This window comes from Podarcis vaucheri, assembly GCF_965113315.1.
Source record: "Podarcis vaucheri genome assembly, chromosome: 15".
NCBI classification, from domain to species: Eukaryota; Metazoa; Chordata; class Lepidosauria; order Squamata; family Lacertidae; genus Podarcis; species Podarcis vaucheri.
Genome location: NC_138753.1, coordinates 12,361,640 through 12,386,417, shown reverse-complemented (window position 1 = coordinate 12,386,417; position 24,778 = coordinate 12,361,640). Strand labels below are relative to the sequence as shown.

The 24,778-nt window shown below is 45.9% G+C and overlaps 1 protein-coding gene across 2 annotated transcripts in view; it reads left to right on the top strand.

The window, feature by feature from the left end:
* Window positions 1-400: 400 nt before the first annotated feature.
* The window catches only part of SPNS3 (SPNS lysolipid transporter 3, sphingosine-1-phosphate (putative)), a 31,915-nt gene continuing 7,537 nt past the window's right edge, over window positions 401-24,778 (top strand). For both annotated transcript variants that reach the window (XM_082201246.1, XM_082201245.1), the window contains exons 1-12: window positions 401-500; window positions 5,368-5,583; window positions 7,990-8,399; window positions 11,334-11,399; window positions 14,164-14,300; window positions 15,922-16,073; window positions 18,137-18,203; window positions 18,706-18,851; window positions 20,372-20,527; window positions 21,339-21,528; window positions 22,289-22,354; window positions 23,561-23,659. In XM_082201246.1, coding sequence (XP_082057372.1) covers window positions 8,213-8,399; window positions 11,334-11,399; window positions 14,164-14,300; window positions 15,922-16,073; window positions 18,137-18,203; window positions 18,706-18,851; window positions 20,372-20,527; window positions 21,339-21,528; window positions 22,289-22,354; window positions 23,561-23,659 — 1,266 coding nt within the window. In that variant the 5' untranslated portion in view covers window positions 401-500; window positions 5,368-5,583; window positions 7,990-8,212. The remainder of the gene's footprint in view (window positions 501-5,367; window positions 5,584-7,989; window positions 8,400-11,333; window positions 11,400-14,163; window positions 14,301-15,921; window positions 16,074-18,136; window positions 18,204-18,705; window positions 18,852-20,371; window positions 20,528-21,338; window positions 21,529-22,288; window positions 22,355-23,560; window positions 23,660-24,778) is intronic.

The following is a 24,778-nucleotide window of genomic DNA, read 5'->3' as shown; positions in this document are numbered from 1 at the left end:
GCGCCAAACTTAATCTGTTCCAGAAGTCCATTTGACTTCCAAAACGTTCAAAAACCAAGGCACAGCTTCTGACTGGTGCAGGTGCCCAGGAAACAATAGCCGACAGCTGTATCAAATGTTCGGATTCTGAAAAAACGTTCGAAAACTGGAACACTTACTTCTGGGTTTTTGGAGTTTGAGAACCAAGGCGTTTGAGAACCAAGGTACCACTGTATTCCTCCTCTAGACACTAATTCTCTGTCTTCTCCTCTTAATGATTAGTTTAGCCTTGAGGAGCTTGGAACATTTCTATCCTATGACCCATCTTTCGCCCTGGAGTGGAGAGAATAAACAAGAGGCGGTTTTATCATTGCGGGGAGGAAACTCTCATATTGACATTGCAACAGAATCTGGAAATCCCTTTCAAGGTTATGGAATCAGCCATCATGTTACACAATGGCGTTGGACGGAATGCTATTGTGGCATGTGGGTAAATAACTAAATCCCGCTGTAGCTAGAAGGTAAACATGTTTCTTTAATGGAGCACTGGCGGTTCATCGGGGGGGGGGGGGAGGCTTGCCTAAAGGTGATTCAGTGCTTGATGATACGGTGTTAGACCTTTCCCTGCAGGCTTGGGCGAGGTTTGGAGAGAAACGTTTGGGAGCAGGGATGTAGCAGCGAAGTCACTGGAGGTTCTGCAGCCAGCTCACCAGAAACAGGATGGGGAGCAGAAACATCAGGGCATGCTGCTTGCTTTTGTGGATACTGACAGTGTGTCACAGATGAGCTCAGTCGATACTCAGCTTGCATGTTTGGATAGCAGATACAAGTGGGGCCAACCCGCACCAAGAGCCAGGTGCGGTGGTTTGAGTGTTGGACAAGGACCTAGGAGACCAGAGTTCAAATCCCCACTCAGCCAAGAAGCTCGCTGGGGGACCTTGGGCCAGTCACCATCTCTGTCTGAGCTACCTTGCCGGGTGGTTGTTTTGAGGATAAAATGGAGAAGGGGAAGAACCATGCGAACCATCTTAAGCTGGTTGGAGGAGAAGCAGAATATGCTGTTGTTGTTTAGTTGTTTAGTCGTGTCCGACTCTTTGTGACCCCATGGACCAGAGCACGCCAGGCACTTCTGTCTTCCACTGCCTCCCACAGCTTGGTCAAACTCATGCTGGTAGCTTCTAGAACACTGTCCAGCCATCTCGTCCTCTGTCATCCCCTTCTCCTTGTGCCCTCCATCTTTCCCAACATCAGGGTCTTTTCCAGGGAGTCCTCTCTTCTCATGAGGTGGCCAAAGTATTGGAGCCTCAGCTTTAGGATCTGTCCTTCCAGTGAGCACTCAGGGCTGATTTCCTTCAGAATGGAGAGGTTTGATCTTCTTGCAGCCCATGGGACTCTGAAGAGTCTCCTCCAGCACCATAATTCAAAAGCATCAATTCTTCGGCGATCAGCCTTCTTTATGGTCCAGCTCTCACTTCCATACATCACTACTGGGAAAACCATAGCTTTCACTATACGGACCTTTGTTGGCAAGACGATGTCTCTGCTTTTTAAGATGCTGTCTAGGTTTGTCATTGCTTTTCTCCCAAGAAGCAGGCGTCTTTTAATTTTGTGACTGCTGTCACCACCTGCAGTGAAAGCAGAATATAAATATAGTCATAAATAGAATCATGAGAGTTGGAAGGGACACCAGGGGCCATCTAGCATTGCAACCCCCTGCAATGCATGAATCTCAACTAAAGCATCCATGACAGATGGCCATCCACCCTCTGCTTTAAAACCTCCCATGAATGAGAGTCCATAACCTTGGTTCGAGTCCTGCTATCCAGAGCAGGAGAAAACAAACTTGCTCCATCTTCCACGTGACAGCTCTTAAGATATTTGAAGATGGCTATCAAAGCTCCCTTCAGTCTCCTTTTTTCCAGGCTAAACATACCCTGTTCCTTCAACTGTTCCTCATAAGGCTTGGTTTCCTGCCCCTTGATTGTCATGGTTGCCCTCCTCTGTATGTCTTCCAGTTTCTCAATATCCTTCTTGAATTGGGCTGCCCAGAACTGGGCTCAGGACTACAGCTGGGGTCTGACCAAGGCAGGTTAGAGTGGTACCCAAGATCTGAACATTATGCTTCCATTGGTGCAGCCTAGAATTACATTAGCCTTTTTTGCTGCTGCATCACAGTTAACTTGTTTTAAGCTTGTGGTCCACTAAGACCCCTAGATAAATGCACTCACTCACTCACTCACTCACTCACTCAATCAATCAATAAATAAATAAACAAATAAACAAATGCAATATTGCATTATATTTCCAAGCTCTTTGTAGGAATGTTTCTGTTCTTCAACCAGCCTGGAAAAGGAGACTCGAAATGCTGTTGGGTATCTCTGGACCAAATTAGACATGTTTGTAGCATAGTTGTTCTCCCAGTCACTCCTGGGTTTGTTTGTTTGTTTGTTTTCTTTCCAAAAAGAGCTATTCAGTCCAGCATACATCTCCACTGAATGCCTGTATTATTATCTGTAATTTAAAAGGAGACTTCTCAATTTAAACTTCCCCATTTTGGACAGAACAAAAGTTATATTTATGAAACCTAGTAGGAAGTAATTGCCCATTCCCATCTAGTTAATACACCCTAAGAAACAGGTTGCAGAGGGACCTTCACGCACAACCAAGTATGGTGCTCTGGCATGCTTTTCAGGAATGTGCAGTTCCTGGCCCATCACAGGTGTCTTTTCAATTTGTGCAATATGCGATCCCCCTTTCAATCCTGCTTGGCCCTGCAAAATTCCAGTCAGTGCCTGTCCTGTAGCTTCTTGCTGAAATCTGGTCACTTTTCACACCCTGAATCTCCCAGGGTTGGGGGGTTTTTTTGGTCCTATTTTTGTTGCACAATAACGCAAGAGTGTCCCCGCAATGGCAATAATGTCACTTTTGCACTGTACATTTAAAGCATGATGAAAACACTTTAAATGGTCCTGGCTTCCCCCACCACATCCTGGGAGCTGTGCTTTGTTAAAAGGTGCAGAGAGTTGTTAAAGGTAAAGGTAAAAGTAAAGGGACCCCTGACCATTAGGTCCAGTCGGGGATGGCTCTGGGGTTGCGGAACTCATCTCGCTTTATTGGCCGAGGGAGCCAGCGTACAGCTTCCAGGTCATGTGGCCAGCAGGGCTAAGCTGCTTCTGGAGAACCAGAGCAGCGCACGGAAACGCTGTTTACCTTCCCACCGGAGCGGTACCTATTTATCTACTTGCACTTCATGCTTTCAAACTGCTAGGTTGGCAGGAGTAGGGACCGAGCAACGGGAGCTCACCCTGTCACGGGGATTTGAACCGCCGACCTTCTGATTGGCAAGTCCAAGGCTCTATGGTTTAACCCACAGCGCCACACAACGTGTTAGGGAAGCCCTATAATCTTCCTCGGAGAACTGCATTTTCCAGAGCTCCCTTCGAATGGGGATTGATTGTAAAACCACCCTGGAAATTGTAGTTCAGTGAGAGGAATATGGGGTGCCCTAACAATGCTCAGCACCAACGTATCACAAACGACAGCTCCCAGAATTCTTTTGGGTTAGCCATGGATGTTTATTAGGAGTGCCTGGCATGCTCTGGTCCATGGAGTCACAAAGAGTCAGACACGACTAAATGACTAAACAACAACAACAACATGGATGTTTATAGTGGTATCATGGTATACATATGGTGTGAATTTGGCCTAATATTTGGGAAGCATCACAGAGCAACTAAAAGCTCAGAATGATACGTGGATGGTGCAGTAAAAAAATCTCCACTAACGCATCATTATTGGGTCAGTGATGTGCTGCAGAATATACCCGCAAGACTGCTCCAGTCTAGATGGGTTTTCCAGAAATATGTGGTTAAGCCTGTTCAGTATTGCAGGATTGCCACTTTGGGCAGTGGTTGTTATGCAAGGGCTGTTGGGAACCAGTCCCAGCCGTGTACGACTGAGGAGCCTGAAATTTCACATCACTTCCACTTACTGTGGCTTTTATGTGCTTCTGCGTGGGCTCCCAGCCAACACCCGGTATGCAAAATGAGGAAACTGTCAGTTGCATGCAAATGTTGACAATGCTTCACACGGTTGGTGAATATTCAGAGTTTTAGAGTTTTGGTAATGAAAACGGAGCAGATAATATTAGGGGATTTCCTCCACCTCCACCGCCTTTGTGAGCCACACGTCTGATGTACTTAGCAGTGATACCTTATGGAATTCTCATTCCGCTAGTCCCTAAGATGTCATAGTATTTTTTTGAACTTTTTACGTATTTGTTCCTAAATTTCTGGTTTAATACAATGTAAAGCTGGGGAGCAGAGGAATAAAGGTGCATACTGTGCCCAAATAGTTTTAAATCACATGTATTTGTAGACTGCACCGGGGTTTTGTTTTTTAAAGGATACAAGAGACTTTTCTTCTTCTCCTCAAAACAATCTAGTGACACCTGGTGGCCTGTTGTATAATGGACTCAAAAACGATTGCAGATAGGAGGGACAGAGAGCCATGGCTGATTTCTGCTGGAATCCAATACTGTGGCCACAGGAGAAGCAAGAACCTCTTGGAGTGTTAATGCTGCGAGGGGCTGGGAAGTCGAATGATGTACTGTAGAAGGATAATGAAGAATGGATGTACTAATTTACTGTAAAAGCATTTAAAAACCAAATATCAAGTAGTCTCACCGAATCATGGAATTGGAAGGGACCACAACAGTCATCTGGTTCAGGCATAGGCGAACTCCGGCCCTCCAGATGTTTGGGACTACAATTCCCATCATCCCTAGCTAACAGGACCAGTGGTCAAGGATGATGGGAATTGTAGTTCTAAACATCTGGAGGGCCAGAGTTTGCCTATGCCTGATCTAGTCTTGCAGGAATCTCAACTGACGCATCCATGACAGATGGCCACCCAACGTCTGCTTAGAAACCTTCAAGGAAGAAGAGTCCACCACCTCCCGAAGGAGCCCGTTCCACCGTTGAACAGCTTTCACCGTCAGAAAGTTCTTCCTGGCATTTTGTTGGAATCTCCTTTCTTGTAACTTGAACGCATTGGTTTGGATCCTACCCTCCGGAGCAGAAGGAAACAAGCTTGCTCCCTCCTCCATGTGAGTTTGGATTTGATATCCCGCCTTTCACTCCCTTTAAGGAGTCTCAAAGCGGCTAACATTCTCCTTTCCCTTCCTCCCCCACAACAAACACTCTGTGAGGTGAGTGGGGCTGAAAGACTTCAGAGAAGTGTGACCGGCCCAAGGTCTCCCAGCAGCTGCATGTGGAGGAGCAGGGAAGCGAACCCAGTTCACCAGATTACGAGACTACCGCTCTTAACCACTACACCACACTGACAGCCCTTTCAATATTTGAAGATGGCTATCTTATCTCTCCTCAGTTTCCTCTTTACATTCTGAACCATTGGTGGAGTATCCAAATACCGGCTTCCCACAGGACTCTCCCTGTGGCATTCCAGCAGACCCAAAGAACCATTCAGACTTAGCAGCACCCAGAGGGAACCCCACCCCACCCCACTGAACGACAAGTCATGGCATATCGGCTGGATCCAGCACACCTGACGTCATCAAACGGTGCCAGTCCTTAGCATGAACAGGTGGGGGCAGAACCGATAAATAGTGTTGTGTCTTTGCAGATTATAATTATAATTATAATATATTATTTATTATTTATACCCCGCTCATCTGGCTGGGCTTCCCCAGCCACTCTGGGCGGCTTTCAACAAAATATTAAAATACAGTAATGCATCAAACGTTAAAAGCTTCCCTAAACAGGGCTGCCTTCAGATGTCTTCTAAAAGTCTGGTACAGTGGTACCTCGGGTTACATACGCTTCAGGTTACATACGCTTCAGGTTTCAGATTCTGCTAACCCAGAAATAGTGCTTTAGGTTAAGTACTTTGCTTCAGGATGAGAACAGAAATTGTGCTCCAGTGGCACGGCAGCAGCGGAAGGGCCCATTAGCAAAAGTGGTGCTTCAGGTTAAGAACAGTTTCAGTTTAAGAACGGACCTCCGGAACGAATTAAGTACTTAACCCAAGGTACCACTGTAGTTGTTTTTCTCTTTGACATCTGGTGGGAGGGCGTTCCACAGGGCAGGCGCCACTACCGAGAAGGCCCTCTGCCTGGTTCCCTGTAACTTGGCTTCTCGCAGTGAGGGAGACGCCAGAAGGCCCTCGGCGCTGGACCTCAGTGTCCGGGCAGAACGATGGAGGTGGAGACACTCCTTCAGATCTTCTCTAACTTCCAGTTTGGCATTTCCATCACTGGGGAAGCAGCAACAGCCCTACCTGTTAGCCAATCTTTTTGGCAGTTTGAGTCAGGAAGCTTGCTTCACAGACCTTCCCTCCTGCGCTCTCCTCGCCTGCAGTTTTGGGCATTAAGCAGCTACAAGCCGAAGCTGATTCAGAGCAGTCTGCCCCACATTGTTCCCCTAAGAGGCACAAGTTAAACTGTGGAACTCACTTCCTCAGGAGGCAGTGATGCCGTCAACTTGGATGGCTTTAAAAGAGGATTAGACAAATTCCTGGAGGATGGCAATGCTTCGCCTCCTTAGTCAGAGGCAACACTGATTTTGAATACCAATTGCTGGAAACCGCATGAGGGGAGAGTGGTCTTGTGTTCGAATCCTGCTTCTGGGCTTCCCACAGGCATCTGGTTGGCCACTGTGAGAACAGGATGCTGGACTAGGACATTACTTACTTTTTTGCATTCTTTTTTTGGGGGGGAGTATTTTATTAGTTGAATATGAGAACAACATATAATCAAATACAAACAATAAAATACAGTTTTCCCCTAACCCCCCCCCCCAAAAAAAAACAGTCCCAACTACGTCCAGGTAATTACATTAGTAATATAATCAAATGAAAATTTATTTCTACACTTGCTGGTTTAAAAAATATCATTCCACATGCTCCCGTGTGTCTTAGGTGGTTTAAATGCATGTTCTTTCTTTGATGCATATGTAATAAAGGAGGACCACGTTATGTAAAAGTTATGTAGTTTCTCACGTTGTTTTCTTTCATGTACCCTTTCCCTTAACTTTTCCATCAAAATTAATTCCCAGACATAAGCATACCAAACTTCATATAGGTTCACGTTTTTGTTTTCGTGGGATGATTATATGTGATTGAAAAGCAGCTTTTTAATTTTTTTTTTTTAAAAACCAACACCTTTAATTGTCTTATGCTACTGCAAGGCTAAGCACATTGATGCATGCTTAAGTCCTGTCGAAACGAATGGAATATAAGAGTTTATTCTGGGTTAAATTCCAGGTTAGGACAGCGGCTTTCCGTAGACAGAAAACTGGCATTTGGCTTCCTAAATTACGAGTCCATCAGTGAAGATGAAGACTGCTTTCATTTTGTCCGCTTGTCAAAGAAAAAGATGGATTTTCATAGACACATATCAACACAGGCATTTTTTTTATTTAAAAAAGGGTTGAAATTTTGACGAAACATCAGGAAAAACTCCCTGCTGTCACAAGCTGTTGGCAGTGGGACAGACCCCCTTGGAAGGAGGTGGCCCCTCCATTTGTTAGAAGTTTTAAAGCAGGGGTTTTTAAATGGGCACTTCTCAGGGATGCTGAAGCAGCAAATGTCCTGCATCGGCAGGGGGTGGACTAGATGATATTTGAGGGCCTTTTCAGCTTTATGGCCCCATCTGCAGTATACATTTAAAGCAGGTTCATTTATTGTTTGGGGGACTTCAAATTATCGTTTTTTGTCTGTAAGATGCCCCATGTATAAGACGCCCCCTATTTTTGAGGACTCAGATTTAAGAAAATGGAGGGGAGATGTATCCGTGTATAAGACACACCTTAATTTTTGACATTAATTTTAAGGGGGAAAACCTAGTCTTATACACAGAAAAACATGGCATTTGAAAACCGGATCAAATTTCTCTGCCACCTCTGGTCGCCCCACGGAGGTGGACTCCCAATCGAAAAAAGGAGTGTCTTAAATTAATCTTGCACACATTTCTCTATCTCCTTGCCTTACAAGGTCAAGTGGTTTCCTGCTGTCGTGTGGGAGAAGAGACCTGGCTTTTCTCTGCAAATGTGCAACCTTCTCGAGAGGGGGAAGCTCAGAGCTTTTGTGGCTGGCTTTACGAGTGGCTTTCGTTTGCAGGAAATGACCATGCAGAGTGAAGTTCCTCATAATGAAGGAGCTCGGGATCGGCTTCACATCTTGCCCGTCCTTTGATTAGCAGAGTTGGTCCAGGGCCATGAATGAGCTGGTGGCCCCGGGACTGCCACCTCAGTCTCCCATAGCCTTGAAGGGTTATGGAGTCATTGAATTCGGCGAAGACGACCAGGGAGCGAGGAGTCCCCCGGCCAGAAGGTCTTACATCGCCATTGCAGTGCTGTGCTACCTTAACCTGGTGAATTACATGGACTGGTTTCTTGTCCCAGGTAAGATGACTCCCCTCTTTCTGGGGTCCATTCCCTGAAAGATAGCCATGTTAATACTGCTTTTTGAGAGGTCCGGAGAGTGGCAACATGAGAACGGGGCCTTCTTTGCAGTGGCTCCCCGTCTGTGGAATGCTGTCCCCAGTGAAGCTCACCTGGCACCTTCATTACACACCTTTAGGTGCCAGGCAAAAACATTCCTTTTTAACCAGGCCTTTGGTTGATCTTATTGACATCCAACACATTTTTAGAATATGGCTTTGGGGGGGGGGTTGTTACTGGTTTACTGCTTTTGGTTTGATTTTATATGTTGTGGTCTTGTTGTGACCCTCCCTGAGACCTCCAGATATAGGGTGGTGTATAAGTTGAAGAAATAATAATAATAATAATAATAATAATAATAATAATAATAATAATAATAATATTTTTTAACAGCACTATTTTTTAACAGACTCCAGACCCTCCAAGTGTCCCTATTTTCCAGGGACAGTCCTGGATTTACAGAAGCTGTCCCAGTTTCTGAATTGACCCCAGAATGTCCCACTTTTCCTTAGGACGTCCCTATTTTCATTGGAGAAATGTTGGAGGGTATGGAGTTATGCGACCGCCTGAGCCAAGGAGATTAGCAACGATACAACCTTTGGAAGAATATCTGTGTAGTTTTATTATGTTTTTACGTATTTTGGAAGCCGCCCAGAGTGGCTAGGGCAACCCAGGCTGATGGGCAGGGTATAAATAATAAAATGATGATGGTGATGAAGGTGACGATGATGGACTAGGATGTTCCTGTTTTCGTCAGAGAAACGTTGGAGGGTATCAGACTCCCCCACAAGGAAATGTGACAGCGTATTGGACTATTTAGTTTAGAGAGAAGGCAAGCGAGAGGCGACATGATCGACGTTTAGATAATTACGCCTGGCATGGAGAGAGTGGAAAGAGGAAGGTTTTTCTCCCTTACACCATACACATGGGAACTTGTGGGCGTCAAGCGAAGCTGAGTGTTGAAAGAAAGCACTTCTTCATGCGGTGAGGACCACCAACCTGGTGGCTTTAAAAGAGGATAAATGGAGGATAAGACATCTATGAGCCACAATGGCTCTGCTCCCACAGCTGGAGGCAGCCATGCTTTTGAATACTCATTGCTGGAAACCACAGGAGGGGAGAGGGGCTCTTGTTCTCAAATCCCGCTTGTGGGTTTACCACAGGAATCTGGTTGGCCACAGTGAGAACAGGATGCTGGACGTAATAATAATAATAATAATAATAATAATAATAATAATAATAATAATAAATTTTATTTATACCCCGCCCTCCCCGGCTCAGATAGGGGGAAAAAACCAAAAACCAATTTAAAATACAGGTTAAAATGCAATTTAAAATGCAGCCTCATTTTAAAAGTAGCCCATAGATCAAAACCCTAAGGGGAGGGAAAGATAAAGGTCAGACTGAGTCCAAACCAAAGGTCAGGTGGAACAGCTCTGTCTTGCAGGCCCTGCAGAAAGATGTCAAGTCCCGCAGGGCCCTAGTCTCTTGTGACAGAGCGTTCCACCAAGTCGGGGCCAGTACTGAAAAGGCCCTGGCCCTAGTTGAGACCAATCTCATCACCTTGTGACTTGGGACCTCCAAAATGTTGTCCTTAAGGTCCTCCACGGGGCACACCAGGAGAGGCGGTCCCGTAGGTACGTGTGTCCTAGATGGGGTCACTGGCCTGATCCAGCGGAGGTTCTTCTTATGTTTTTAAAATGCAACAAAATGATAAGAGCTGGAGCTCTGTGAGGGGTAAACCACAAGCCCAGAATTCTTTGAGAGGGAAATGTGCTTCCAATGTGCATTCAAGGCATAGTTGTACGCAGCCACAGTTTCTGTTCGGTATGACATGCCAGACGACACCTGTTGGCCTCCATGTTTTGTCCTGGATTTCCAGAGTCCTGCCCCCTGCCCCCATATCCAAGGGGCTTGTATTTTTAAACCCAAAGTTCACAGCCTCTGATGTCCCCAACAAAGAATCAATGCTTTTTGGGGCTTGCCAATTCTGCAAAATGTAAAGGCAGGCTCCTTTCCTTTTCCACCCTTTGGTTGTATAGCATCTTCCATCTAAATGTCAGCGAAGAGCAGGGCACAGATTCTCAGAGGGTTTCCCCTGTTAGGTTATTGACAGATTAAGGTAAGCTTCATAAGAGCTCAAGTAAAAGCAAAGTGAGATGGGTGATCCCTGCTTCTCTGCAAGCAAATAATAATAATAATAATAATAATAATAATAATAATAATAATAATAATAAGATTTATACCCTGCCCTCCCCGGCCAGAGCTGGGCTCAGGGCAGCTAACACCAGTAAAATTACAGTAAAAACATAAGAGGTGTGGGAACCACCAATTTAAAATACAGGTTAAAATGCAATTAGAAACGCGGCCTCATTTTAAAAGTAGCCCATAGATCAAAACTCTAAGGGGAGGGAAACATAAGGGTCAGACTGAGTCCAAACCAAAGGCCAGGTGGAACAGCTCTGTCTTGCAGGCCCTGCGGAAATATATTAAGTCCCGCAGGGCCCTAGTCTCTTGTGACAGTGTTCCACCAAGTCGGGGCCAGTACTGAAAAGGCCCTGGCCCTAGTTGAGACAAGTAGTACAACGAGTAGTAAAGGCAGCTTTGCATAACCTGAGCTGCTAGATCAAAGCAGCACTCCTTTGCTAGACCTCTGCTTCCCCTTCCCACAAGCTGGGGCAAGGGGATAGAGCCTATCATGTCATAGGAACAGACTTGGATTTTACCCAGCCATGGGAGAACTTAGGCCAATCTAACCTAACTCAAAGGATAAAATGCAGGTGGGTGACCAGGCTTGCTCTCTTGGAGACAGGGTAGGATAACAAACTTTAAGAAGTCAAAATTAATCCTATCGCTGTAACATTGTGGTTGTAATGGATTTTTGCTGTGTTACAGGGGTGCTTCAACACGTACAGACCTACTTCAAACTACGAGACAGCAGCGCAGGCTTGTTACATACAGGTAAAACCATGTTAATACAATGGCATTCTCTTTTGTTGCTTTCAGCATGTGTATGATCATAATCAATTATCTCTCACCCTGATCACTACTGCTTTTGCCTTGCATTTGCCTTGCATTGAAATGCATGGGGCAGAGCGATATAATTAATTATGTAAATTGCACGAGTTGCATAATTTCACCACAGCGGACGGTGAGACAAATAGCGTCGTTTTTGTCAGATGGCGAACTGCAGCAGAAAGGAAACAGCACTGTGTGCAATGAATATAGGGTGGGGTGGGTGGATGTAATGATGACTTGTTACATTACTAATTCAAAATAGTGTTCTGAGAATACTGGAATTTTGTGTTATGCAAAAACCATACAAAATAAGATCTGCCTGTCGGTTAACATTTCTCAGGAAGCTGGATTTCGCACCCAACACCACATCCTGTGTTTTATTCTCTGCCCCCCTGTGAAATTGTGGCATTTTGACAGGCCTGTGCAGGCAACCCTCCCAAATGACCGGTCTGTTATAACACATCCTCTCATGTTCCCTTAGCCTTCCGGTCTCTGTTTCTTAAAAATAAAATAAAGATCTGCTTCACATTCAAATAAATAAACACATTACTGTATATAGAAAGCTAGCATGCCAAGAATGAAGCCAAGACTGTCCTGACACGCTAGTTTTATTCAGTGCAGGGACTTCAATAACAATCATCATCATCATATCAATCAATCAATCAATCAATCAATCACATCAGGTATCTGAGGAGGTTAAGTTACAGTTTTCCTGCAGCTTTGTGAAAGCGAAGTCAAAAATTGCTTTCAAAATGAATTTTATGTGTGTGTGAATCTGGAACTGTGTGTGAAAAAATAATAGAAATAATAATACAATGAGTCTAATCGGAAGTCAAATGTGTTTATTTTTATTTTTTTCATTTCTTCGAATTCTTTCTTTAAATCTGCCCCCTTTCTTCTTTTCCTTTTTACCTTCTTCTTCTTTTTGTCCTTTTCTTTTTGATCTGCTAAGAAAGAGATAAAGAGATAAAAGTTAAATATGAAAATTTGAGCAAGCTAAAGTGATGTTCTGCAATTTTTCAACTACTGTTAAAGATGGTCAGTTGTAATGAACTGATGTAGTAGTTATTGTGGATTTTTTTTTGTTATTGTTGAATCTTAAATCAAGTATTAAACACACAAACACAAAAATGGATTTTATGTGTGTGTGAATAGGTCTTGCCTGCGGCAAGGGTTGTCCATATTCTATCGTAGGGCTTAAAAAATGAGAGGGGGTTCCTTTGTTGTGTTTCACACCACAGGGAGCACCTCTGTTGTGGGCCAGTTCAAGGTTAGCGAGACATAACTTCAGCTATGCTTGTTTTTCTATATACTTGGTTGTTTTATTTCTAAAAGTGCGTTCCACCAATTAATCTGGAGCAGAAGTTCGAACCAGCCTGTAATTTCCTGGATTCTGCCCTGCCACACAGATTTCTTTTTAAAAATTGGTGTTAGACTGGCTGTTTTCCAGCCCCCTGGTGTGGAGGCCACGCTTAGGGACAAGTTATCTGTTTTTTTGTTAGAAGATCAGCACATGCGTGTGTGAGTTCTTCTTCAGAACTCTCAAGTTCATGCCATTCAAACCTGGCTCGTTTATAATTTGTTGTTGTTGTTATACCACCCTTTATCAAGAGATCCCAGGGTGGTGTACAACATTAAGAACACATTTACAGAGCACAACCATAAAATAATTTTTAAAAAGCATAATAATAAAATAATCATAATAACAGTCCCTCCCACAGCTTTAACAAGGACATGGATTATTTAACGGCCAAAGGCCTGAGTAAAGAGGAATGTTTTTGCCTGGTGCCTAAAGACATGTAATGATGGTACCAGGTGAGCCTCCCTGGGGAAAATACTCCACAAATGGGGAGCCACCACCAAAAAGGCCCATTCTGGTGTTGCCACCCTCTGGACCTCTCACGGACGAGGCACACAAAGAAGGGCCTCTGTTGATGATTAAAGGTTGAGGATTGGTTCCTATGGGGAGAGGCATCCTTGAGGTATTGATGTCCTGAGCCATGTAACAAAGCCTAAACTTTACCTTTCCTCACTTCTATTTGCCTCGTTTCTTCAGCCCCTCTTTGTGAAAAAGTCCAGTTTAGGCCGGGGTACCTGCACTACCCTGAATTCTGTGGACCTCATGTCTGGCTTGGGAATTTCAAGGAGGAATGGCCACTATGAGGAAAGAGGGTACTAGGCTAGATTGGCCTTTGGTCAGATCCAGCAGTGGGCTTTTATGTTTTTAATCAAAACAAAGATTCTTAAAATATGCTTCTGTTTTTCTAAATTCATCTTGAATATAGCCAAGAGCGAAACCCACACTCTGGGTAGACCCAAGTTCAAATCCCATGGAGTTTACTGGGAGACCCTAGACCAGTCAGTCTCAGCCTAGCTTACCTCACAGGGCTGTAATGAGGATAAAATGTGTGTGTTTATGGCAAATCTTAGATCTTTGGTAGAAGGATGGTGAAGTGTGGGAACGTAGACACTGGGATAGCTCAGTCGGTAGAGCATGGGACTCTGGGGGCCATGGGTTCGAGCTCCCCATTGGGCAAAAGATTCTTACATTACAGCAAGTTGGACCCTTGTGGCCCCTTCCAGCTCTTAAGATTCTATGAATTGAAGAAAAGTGAAATAATGTGATAAATACACTGAAATGGAAGCCCTGGTGAACGCCCACACAGCTGTCAACATTCATCACTCCTCTTGCTTCTTTCCACAACAGTTTTTATTATCTGTTTCTTGGTGGCGGCCCCTCTTTTTGGATATCTCGGTGACAGATACAACCGCAAAATCATCCTGAGTGCTGGGGTAATCCTCTGGTCAGGCGTTACCCTTGCCAGCTCATTCATCCCAGAATGGGTAAGTGTCAATTATTCGGTTTTTTGGGGAGTGGAGGTTTGTCTGCTTGAATAGATGTTCCATTTTGGGAATGGTACACCTCCTAGTGGCATTCGAATGTTCAGCAAACACAAAGCTGGTTCAATGAGCTGAGGCTCATCTATTACAAATGCGAAGGGGGGGGGGAGGAAACATATTTTAAAAATTAGCTAATGCTCCCACCCCCCAAGAAAAATAGGTGCCAGAATTCACTGTGAAGTTGTTACAATAAGTCACCTTAGGGCAGCCCTGAACAGATGCCAGTTTGATAACAGCCCCATTTACTGATTGCGGAGGTGCAAAAAAACTACAGCCAGCTGTCTTCTTAGCTGGCTTGGGGGTTAACCCTGGTTCTGGTATAGGTCAAATCAATGTGCCTCTTCCGCCCTCATTCTCTTAGATTCTGGCAGATGTCTAGGGCAACTTGGAAGGGCCCTCGTGCAAACGCACACATGTGCAACAGTAGAGGCCTGGCGGGAAAGCTTAAAGCCCCCTGCCACTATACAGTGGTACCTCTGGTTGCGAACGGGATCTGTTCCGGAGGCCCATTCGCAACATGAAAAGAGCACAACCCGCAGCAGCACGCCTGCGTATGCGCAGGCCGCGATTTAGCGCTTCTGCGCATGCGCGTGACATCATTTTACACGTCTGCGCATGTGCGAGCGGCGAAACCCAGAAGTAACCTTTTCCAGTACTTCCGGGTCGCCGCAGGACGTAACATGAGGTATGACAGTACTGGAAACGGATTGAAGAGAAGGGAATACGAATTGGCTGCCCTGTAGCTTGACCAATCACGGCTAGGAGTTAGCTGGAGTCACAGGTCTTTTAAAAAAGTGTAGACTTGCACAAGCTGGCCAACTTCTGTTTTGACTTGAAATGTACGTTTTGGGCTTCTCAGAAGTACATAAAGGCAAGAAGGCGGTGAGGGGAGCTCTGGCTCACAAGGGCGCCCACCTGAGAGGTGATGGAACTGCACTCCTGCATGCTCTGGCTGGAAAAAAAAAGAGCACTGGTTTGGAGAACTGTTATGTACTGAAGTTCTCACCCTGGGCCAGCAGGGGGATACTGTAGATAGTTATGCAAATGAAGGATCAAAAGTGATGTTCAGTGATTGGATAGTTTTAGATAGTTGTTACAGTTACGTTGTACTGGAGCTCTATATAAGCAGGCTGACTGCTTATATACTCAGTTCAGTTCTGTTCTGGCATCTGAATAAACGAGCTGTTTGAAGAATCGCTGTGTCGTCTGATATGTTTACCCACAACTTAACAAGAACAACTCAATTTTACCTAGGCTACCAATTTAGAATGGAGGGAACTGCCCAGAAAAACTCTGAGTGATATTCTGGGCAGTAAAGGTGTAAGCTTTATGTTATAATTGTTTGCCTGGACTGGATCGTGGGCTACAGTCTATGAGACAGAAAAGAGAGTAAAGATAGAGAAATTTGTATATCTTTTTATGTCTTGTCTTCTGCTTGGCATAAGCTTCTTCTGAAGGGACAGGAGGATAAATTGAAATAAACAAAGGCTATGCCAAGTGCTGGAAGGTGCTATTTAATGTGTGTCCTTTTCAATATCTTGCATGTCTCCTCCCTTTCCTCAAGATGCCCTGGTTGTTCTTCATTTCGCGGGGACTGGTGGGGGCTGGCACCGCAAGTTACTCCACGATCGCGCCCACCATCATCGCTGACCTGTTTGAGAAAGACCGCAGGACGTACATGCTCTCGCTCTTCTATATCTTCATACCAGTTGGAAGGTAGATCTCTGTTCCCCGAGACAGGTTGGGAAGGATCTGGGGCTAGGGGGCAGCACGGAAGTGGGGAAGGGGAGAAGCAGGGGCAAAAGATGTTCTGATTGGAGCCTCTTCATTTTTCTTTCGGCAAGGGGGGGGCTACCCACCCCTTCATCCTTGTATTTCTGATGTTCAAACTGAAAGTGCCAACCATTTTGTACCCCAAAACACCTGGGAGGAATTACCAGCAAGATCCAGGGAACTCAAGACATGCAGAACTGCAAAAACATATTTATGGGAAGAAAGGCAGTGTGAGAAACTGAGATATGAAAGTGAGGAGCTAAATGGCACCTTAAACCCAGGTTATGGGCGCAACAACGGAATGTCTAGGCTTTTTTAATAACAAGAATACAAAGCTGAAAATGAATGAACTGCAACTAAAATATTATGTTCATTTTTCACATGGTCTAGTCCTTCTCTTGCTCACACCCCTAATATTCTTAAGAGGGTCTCTTATCCAGTCTTAAGAGAGTAGCTGGAAGTGGGGAGGCAGAAAAAGGTCCTCATTTCCTTCCACTCTGCAGTTTTAATCTGAAATCTTAGGCACAGTACTGCTCCCAGAGCTCAGAATCTTCTTGCGCTGATGAAATTCCCTGTCGCAAAATGCGCCTAGAACAATGGGAGTTTCGAAAATTGAAGAAAGGTCTAGAGGTGCAGTGAGGCAGAACCTCTCAAACAGCCCCATGAGGACTGAGTGTGCTCAGTAGTCACAAAATGCTGACTATTTTGGGGTGGGTTTTTTTTGAGAGGGGGCACAGAAAACCAGGTTGGTTGGAATGGGAATCCGGAACGGCAGCAGTCCCCACTGCAACACTTTGTTGCAGGTCCCACTTACAACATTGATATCCCTCTTTCCTTTCCTCACGGAACTCCGTGTGTCATACATGCACATTATCTAGGTGACCTTTTGTCAGGGAACTGACATCGGAGCAGAGGGGAGAGGCGGTGCTTCCCGATTCTGCAGAAGAAGGAACGAGTAAGGGTAGAGAGAGAAGGTCATCTGGGGAAGAATGTCCAGGTGACACCAGGAAGAAGGAAGAGGGAAGAAGCATCTCGGAGGAGAGGCTCCGAGACTCTGGCAGTGAAGGTAGTGAAGAGAGTGGAGGGGCACCTCTGGGCACGCCCACTCTGGGCAGAAGGGTTACGCGCAGAGAGGCGAGGCGAAGGGTGTCTGTCAAGGAGCTTTTATGTTGGAGGAAATTTAGGAAACACCCACTCACGGATTCGTCGAGCGACTGAGCAGCAGCAGCACCCAGGCTGCTCAGTCAGGGAAAGACACCACCAACCCCTAAGCAGTTTGGAACAGCTAGAGGTTTACACGCAAGCAACCCCATTTCCCGTGACACCTTTCATCCATGCACTGGCCAAACCTGGACCTGCTTAACTTCAGCAAGACAGCTGCATCCAAGGCCACGTTCTAGACACTTGACTGGTTCTGATTGTTGTTTGAAGAGGATCAGTCATTGGCCACAATTGGAAGCCACGTTTTATTGAACTGCAGAGACTCTAAACTTTTTAAACTGGAGAGGCTGAGAAGTGACCACCAAAGCTCCAACATGAAAATGAGTTGCCTCAGCCACACTGGGCGGCTTCCATCATATATTAAAACACAAAGGAACATTAAACATTTTAAAAACTTCCCTATAGAGGGCTGCCTTCAGATGTCTTCTGAAGGTTGTATAGTTCCTTATCTCCTTGGCTCAAGGGTTGCGTAACTCCAAACCCCCCAACGTTTCTCCACTGAAAATAGGGATGTCCTAAGGAAAAGCGTCACATTCCAGGGTCAAATCAGAAACCAGGGTGGCTTCTGTAAATCCAGGACTGTCCCTGGAAAATAGGGAAATTTGGAAGGTCTGGACCACTGGCATGGGAGATGTGCACCCTAATTCTGAGCTGTAGCCCCTCCCCTGAAGAGCTTCTGTCTAGGCTGGTGACCTGGCAACCAAACTGGTGCTCAGTCTGTCCCCTAGTCATGCTCGGTGGTTTGAAGCAGTCAGATAAAAACGGTGGTTTCCTTTCTCTTGCAGTGGGCTCGGTTACATCATGTCATCCGGAATGGCGTTGGCTACTGGCCACTGGAACTGGGGGTTCAGGGTGAGTCTTTTCTGGATGGACCCCCCTTTTGGGGGGCAAAATGGCGGGGTTCTTCCACTCTGCACTTTATCAAGGGAGTTTCATTCAGCTGAACAAATCTGACCGCTAGCCTCAGCCCACCGTCAGCCTGTCTCGAGAAGAGGCAGAAAGTGTTTGAAACAGAAGACAGTGGCTTGAGATCTGCAATGCTAAAACCAAGGGCCTGCTTTGAAAAATGATGGGCAAGAGCTTATAGGAACTCTATCTTTTCTGCCATTATTATTATTATTATTATTATTATTATTATTAATATACCGCCCTATACCCAGAGGTCTCAGGGCGGTTCGCAGAATAAAATCGAAATATAAAACCCCACAATGCATAATCAAAACAAAAACAACAACCCAATAACCCTTCCCCCGATAACTCCTCCTTATTGATTATCAGAATGTTGCCACTTTAATCACGGTCTTTGTTGAAAGCCCTTTTCCTGCAACACCAGCAACTGTTCCTTTCTCTGTAGGTCACCCCTTGTATGGGAGCTGTAGGCTTGGCTTTCCTCATTTTCTTGGTTCCTGAATCATCCCGGCATGGAGCTGCAGAGCCCGCAGCTGACAAGGTCAGAGGGGATGCAACTTGGCTCAAGGACATTTCATCGCTTTGCAAAAAGCAAGTATCATTCTTATTATTTGAATTTTCAGTGCCTGTATGGTATGCCAACCCTTTGCTTGGAAGTGCAGCTTTTAGCCTTAGGTAGTATAATACGCATATATAAATTCTATCTGCCATCTAAGGACAAGACTGCATCCCTGATGAAGACCAGGCTCAAGTCCCCGAAACCTTATATACTTTGACAAATCCGTGCATCTTGAAGGTGCTGCAAGTTGAGCTGGATCCAGTAGAGGGCGATGTTGACTTGGAGAAATCTTCTCTAGGCATCCCTTGAATATTTTATGCTCAGGGCCAAGTCAGGTAGCAAACATTGTCTGCTCTGGAAGGTAAAAGACCCACGGATGGTTACGATACTGTGTGCCCTGCTTGGCTATCATGTAAAATGCTCATTTATTGTGTAGGCACTGAAATTTCAGGCTTGTGAAACACTTGCCACCCTCCCTGCTAACATATTGTCATTTCTGTGGGTTGCAATTGGCTTTCAGCAACGCCACAAGGCACTCTAAAAATCACCTGATTACCCAGAATGCTCTGGTGAACATGCTGGCTAGCCCCCAGAGATATCAAACATCACCTTGTCTTCCTTCTCCTTAATTAAAAGATGCATAGAGTATACTGTCAGCCATCCGGGTACTCTACAGCAGGAGGAGGGGGGTGTTTTTCAGCCCAGGGGCCACATCACTTCGCAAGCAGCCTCCTGGGGGCCGCATGCCCATGGTGGGCAGAGCCAAAGGCAAGGCCAAAATTCCACACAGAGCAACACAGCGGTGGCTGGTAGGACAGAAGGCAGGAAGCCGAACAGTAGGTGGCGCCAGAGCCCATGACAGGCAAAGCCAGCTATTTCTAGTTTTAGCCTATCCTTCTCCCTGCTGAGTTCTAGAAGGGGCAACCCTGAGGTGGTGGAGGAGGAAGGTGGTAGCCTGGGCCCACCTGCTGGGCAGGTTATAAGGAAGAAGGCAGGCAGGTGGGGGCTGACTGAGGGCAGATGGAGGTTGGTGGGGCAGAGTCCACTGGAGCAACAGATGTGACCCTTGCCTTTTTACAGTCAGCTGTATTCCAACCATGTAAAGGCCAGGGGTATCGACACATAGATCACAGAATTGTAGAGTTGGAAGGGACCGTGTGGGTCATCTTGTCCAATCCCCTGCAATGCAGGAATATTTTGCCCAATGTGGGGGTGGAACACAAGACCCTGAGATCAAGGGTCTCATGCTCTGCCAACTGAGCTACTGTATCTCCATTCACCCAGACGAGCAAAGGCTATTATCACAGTTTAGTCAGCCAGAAGCACTCAAGGAAACTGCGGAACGTGGCAAGCTAAGGCTGTGGACCAGGAGGTATGGCCTGATGAAATCCTGAGGGCCAGACAGAAAGGCCTCGAGGGCCGCATTTGCCCCCCCCCCCCCCAGGCCTGAGGTTTTCCCTCCCCCTGATATGGAGAGCAATAACAAGCCAAAACCCAAGACACCAAGGAAACTATTTAAATATGTTTCTTATTCCACCCCACCTCCTGTCAGCTGGAGTTTCTTGTGGTCCTCGCTGGGGGTGACAGCCATGTCCTTCATCGTCGGAGCTCTGGGGTTCTGGGTGCCGGTGTTCCTTTCCAGAGCTCAGCTCATCCATGACGCTGTCCCTCCCTGCCAGCAGGAAGGGTCGTGTGACACCTCCAACAGGTGAGACAAGCTTCCTTTGGGAGAAGCAAACAGAGGGCATGGGGAACGCTCCAGGAGAGATTATCTGAGTATTTTTTATTTATTTTTAAAGAAATGTGACAACAGGAGGCTGTGGCAGAGATGGATCATTGCAGAACGAGCACACCTGTTTGATTTGTGAAGCACCCTGAGATCTATGGGTATAGGGTAGTAGGCAAATTTAATAATGAAAATAAGTAATTTCTGCCTGCCACAGCATGGTCAAAGCACAAAGATACAGTCATGTAATAATAATCATAATAAAATAGTCAGCCAATGGACAGAGCCAATGTTTATAAGGTTATATAACCTGCTGTGGTCTTAAAAAAGGATATATCAAGAACTCTGGCCAAAAGTTTCAATATAAGGAATAATTCCTACTCAAGAGTTGAAATGAAAAAGTGTGTATTCTGCTAAGAATAACAGTTTGAAGCTAGTAGTAAATTTAAACACAACGTGTAAGTACGATAGTTTTAAAGTAATGGTAAGTTTGGATACAACGTTTAGGTACAGAAATAATATAGTTTCAAATATACAGTGATATAGTACAAAGGTACATGAAATACCAGTGCACAACAATTGTTTTATACAAGTCTCACTAGCAGTCAAAAAGAGTCCACATTATATAAAATCAGAATAAAGAATAAAGAATAAAGGATCAAATAGGGCCAAAAAGGAGTATCCGGAGTGTGAATCAGATGTACGACTCAGTAGTGGTAACCAGGACAGGGCCCTGTTTCGGAGTACACGCCTTCTTCAGCTGGTACACACACATATTTTTCCTGTCCACCAGCCAGATATTTGGAGGAATAACTATTGGAACTGGCATCTTTGGAGTCATTGTTGGAGCAGAAGCCGCCAGAAGATTCAAGAAGACCAACGCAATGGCTGACCCTCTGATCTGTGCTGTGGGCTTGCTGACGTCATCTCCATCCATGTATCTGGCGATCATGCTGGCTCAGGAAAGCATTATAGCTACATATGTAAGTATGTGGCAAGAGGGGTTTTGCCTTAGCGGCTGGCCTCTCCTGAAAGACAACCTTGCCTATGGGGGAACTGGGCGTTCATGGCAGAGATACTGGCTTGGAAAGGTTTCTAGTCCTCAAGATGGCAAGACTGAAATATTGTAGGAACTGAGACGAACCTTTCTGAAATTTCATATATGTGGGCAGGCAATATCACCAGGGAAGCCTGGACTGGGTGCTAGGGGCCTCCAGCACACACATCAATATACCCTATCTAGTATTCAATTTTTGGTCATTGCACTGGGTAAATCTGCACCCTGAAAGTTAGCTGCTTTTTGCTTTAAGCAGTCAAATTGTACCAGCCAAGCAGCTTGGAAACCTGAGAGGGAGGCTTCCCATAGTTGGCTGTAGCAGCTGTTGGAGCCTGCAGTAGCTGCTACTGTCACTTGGGCACTTCCTTGTTCACAAGCTCCTGCAAGCCGGTTTATGAGCAAATCTATATCCTTCTGGCAGCTCTTGCTGGCAAAAATGAAGGATCTTCCCATGTTCCTAATTTCTCTCAGCTGAAACCCAACACTGGTAATACCGCCCTCAGCTCATTGGTGGGAAGGTGGGGTCGTGTAAGGGTTGCTGGTACCCAAAACATGAACTGTTAAAAGGATGGAGAGTAGTATTTGGCCTCTATTTGGTCTTTCTGTGTGTGCAATTGCAAATCTCCAGTGCCCTGCCAACTCATGACGTTCTCTCTACCTCTCTGTGTGCTTTCCCCCTATTTCAGATTTTCATTGCCCTTGGAGAATTTCTTTTATCCTTAAACTGGGCCATTGTGACTGACATACTGCTGGTGAGTTCAGCTGTCTTTTTCTGTCATATTGATTTTGCTGATAACCTGATACACCTATTCTTAGATCTCTGCTCTCTCTTTCTCTCTCTGTTTTCTACCTTCACATCCCTTCAGGTCCATAGCCAGAAACGTAGCGGAGACAAGAGTCACATGGGGCAGGGGTGGGGGGGGGGGAAAGCAGGGCATTTTAAGTTAATGTGAAATGACTTAACATGCAATCCCATGAATGTTACCCTGCTGGCATGTCCTTCCGTATTGAGTGGGGCTTGCTCCCAGGAAAGTGTGTACTGGATTGCAGCCAAAGAGGATGTCTTCGGCTAGAGGACTGTCCCTGCAGACTGGGATGTGTGGCCACCCTCCTTGCACACCATCCAGAAGTGGTCTCTCTCTTTCAGACATTTGCAGTGCAAAGCCAGGCACACCCAGGAAATTGTGTAGTTAGTCTCTGTGGTAGGGCTGGCAGATCTGCTAGCAACCCAGGTACCAGCAGTATGTTGCTAGGAAGGCAAGGCCCACATTAGAAGCACTGATATGGCAACCACAGCCTGCTTCCTTATGTAGGTGTTACTGCCTGGCTGGATGCAGAGGAAATGCTGGAGGACCGGCTGGGGAACCCCCAAGGGAAGAAGGCTCAGAACTCAGGGACTGGTGGTGGTCAGAGGGAGAAGGAGGGAGGAGGTGTTGGAAACTGAAGAGGCAACAGGGCTGAGTGAGCAGGAAGAGTCTGTGGCAGAGAGAAGTCCGGAATCAGAGGCAGTAGCTGAAGCAGAAGAGAGAGGCCAAGAGGAGTCAGGTTGGTGCAGAGTCGCCGGTGGCTCCCCCTCCTGCTGTGACAGGCTCCCCTCCTGCCCCCCTGTTTCACAGAAGCAGAAGAGGCATGAAAAGGGTGGAGGAGAGGTTGCCTTCATGGAGGCACAGTCTCCGATTGCTTGGGGAAAGCCCTGGAGAGGAGAGGACCTAGGCAGCTGTGTGGAGGTGAGGACCTTCAGTCTCAACAACTGCTTCACAGGGGCAAGACCTGCCGGAGATGAGTTGCTGTGCTCATTAGGCCTGACACTCCTGCATCAATTGTGTTTTTTTGCTGATAAAGAGTTAACCCCGACTTGCACAGTGTGATTTACTGCTGGCTCGCTCAAGCACATCTAGCTGGTCTTTCCTATTTCCTACTTGCCTTGACCACTGGGTCTTTTCCCTTTGACTTTTCAGTATGTCGTGAAACCAACATGCCAATCCACCGCACTATCTGTACAGATTTTTGTTAGTCATTTGTTTGGTGATGCCGGAAGCCCCTATCTCATTGGAATCGTAAGTTATATGGGCAGCTTTAGAGGTGGGGGTGGGCTGAATTCCCCACCCCCCACCCCTTGGTGGGAAACGGTACAAAGTGATTTCATTTTACAAGCGCATAGAAATTCTTTGCACTGTGAGTGAATAGCTTGGGGCTTCATTTCATGGCAGGTTGAAGCAGGTTCTTGATCCTGGCGATGTTCAAATGGACCAGAGGCAGAAGGCATAATCCGAGAAAAGGCAGGAAATCAGGCAACAGATAAGGGAACCAACCTAGGACCAGAGGCAGATAGGCAGTCGAAAGATGGTCAGCTGGACAGGTAGAGAGCTAAGTGGATGAAGACCAAAGGATCAGATGTAGGAAAGCCATCAGAGGTCCACGTCCACCTGTACCACTGCTAATATATTAGCCAATTTACTCAGACTAATAAGACTAATAAGAAACAAAGTGAGTTTTACACAGCCATCCAGGCTCCTGTTGGTCCCTCAAGAACCAAATGGTCTTGAATAGGGTTACGGGGAGAAATTCAATACCGTTTGCATTTAAAGGAAACCTCCCTAATTTGCACTTTTGAAAACACAATTCTTCTATGCTTCAAAATTAGAAATTCTCCTTTAAACAAGCATTCCTCCCCCCAAAAAATACTTAGGCTAGACTTAATTTTGCAAATCAGTTCTCTGGCCAATTAATGGGCATATAATGAAGTTGAGTGTGCATAAAAATGCACATATTTTTGAAGATAGCAGACAAATATGCATTACCGTATTTTTCGCCCCATAGGATGCACCTAGTTTTTTTTGGGGGGGGGAAATAAAGAAAAAAAATATTTTCCCCTCAGGCGCGGGGCTGGCGTGGGGGAAACCCAAGCTTCCCCCGACCCCAGCCCTCAGAACAGCCTGCTATCCGCAAGCCTAGGGAGCCCAGCGGGAAGTGCAGGCAGCTCTGTGCAGCCCTCGGGAGCCCGGCGCGAAGTTGCGCCGGTCTCCCAAGGGTTGCGCAGAGCTTCCTGAAGCCTGGAGAGGGAGAGGGGTCGGTGCGCACCGACCCCTCTCACTCTTCAGGCTTCAACGAAAGCCTGCATTCGCCCCATAGGACGCACACACATTTCCCCTTCATTTGTGGAGGGGAAAAAGTGC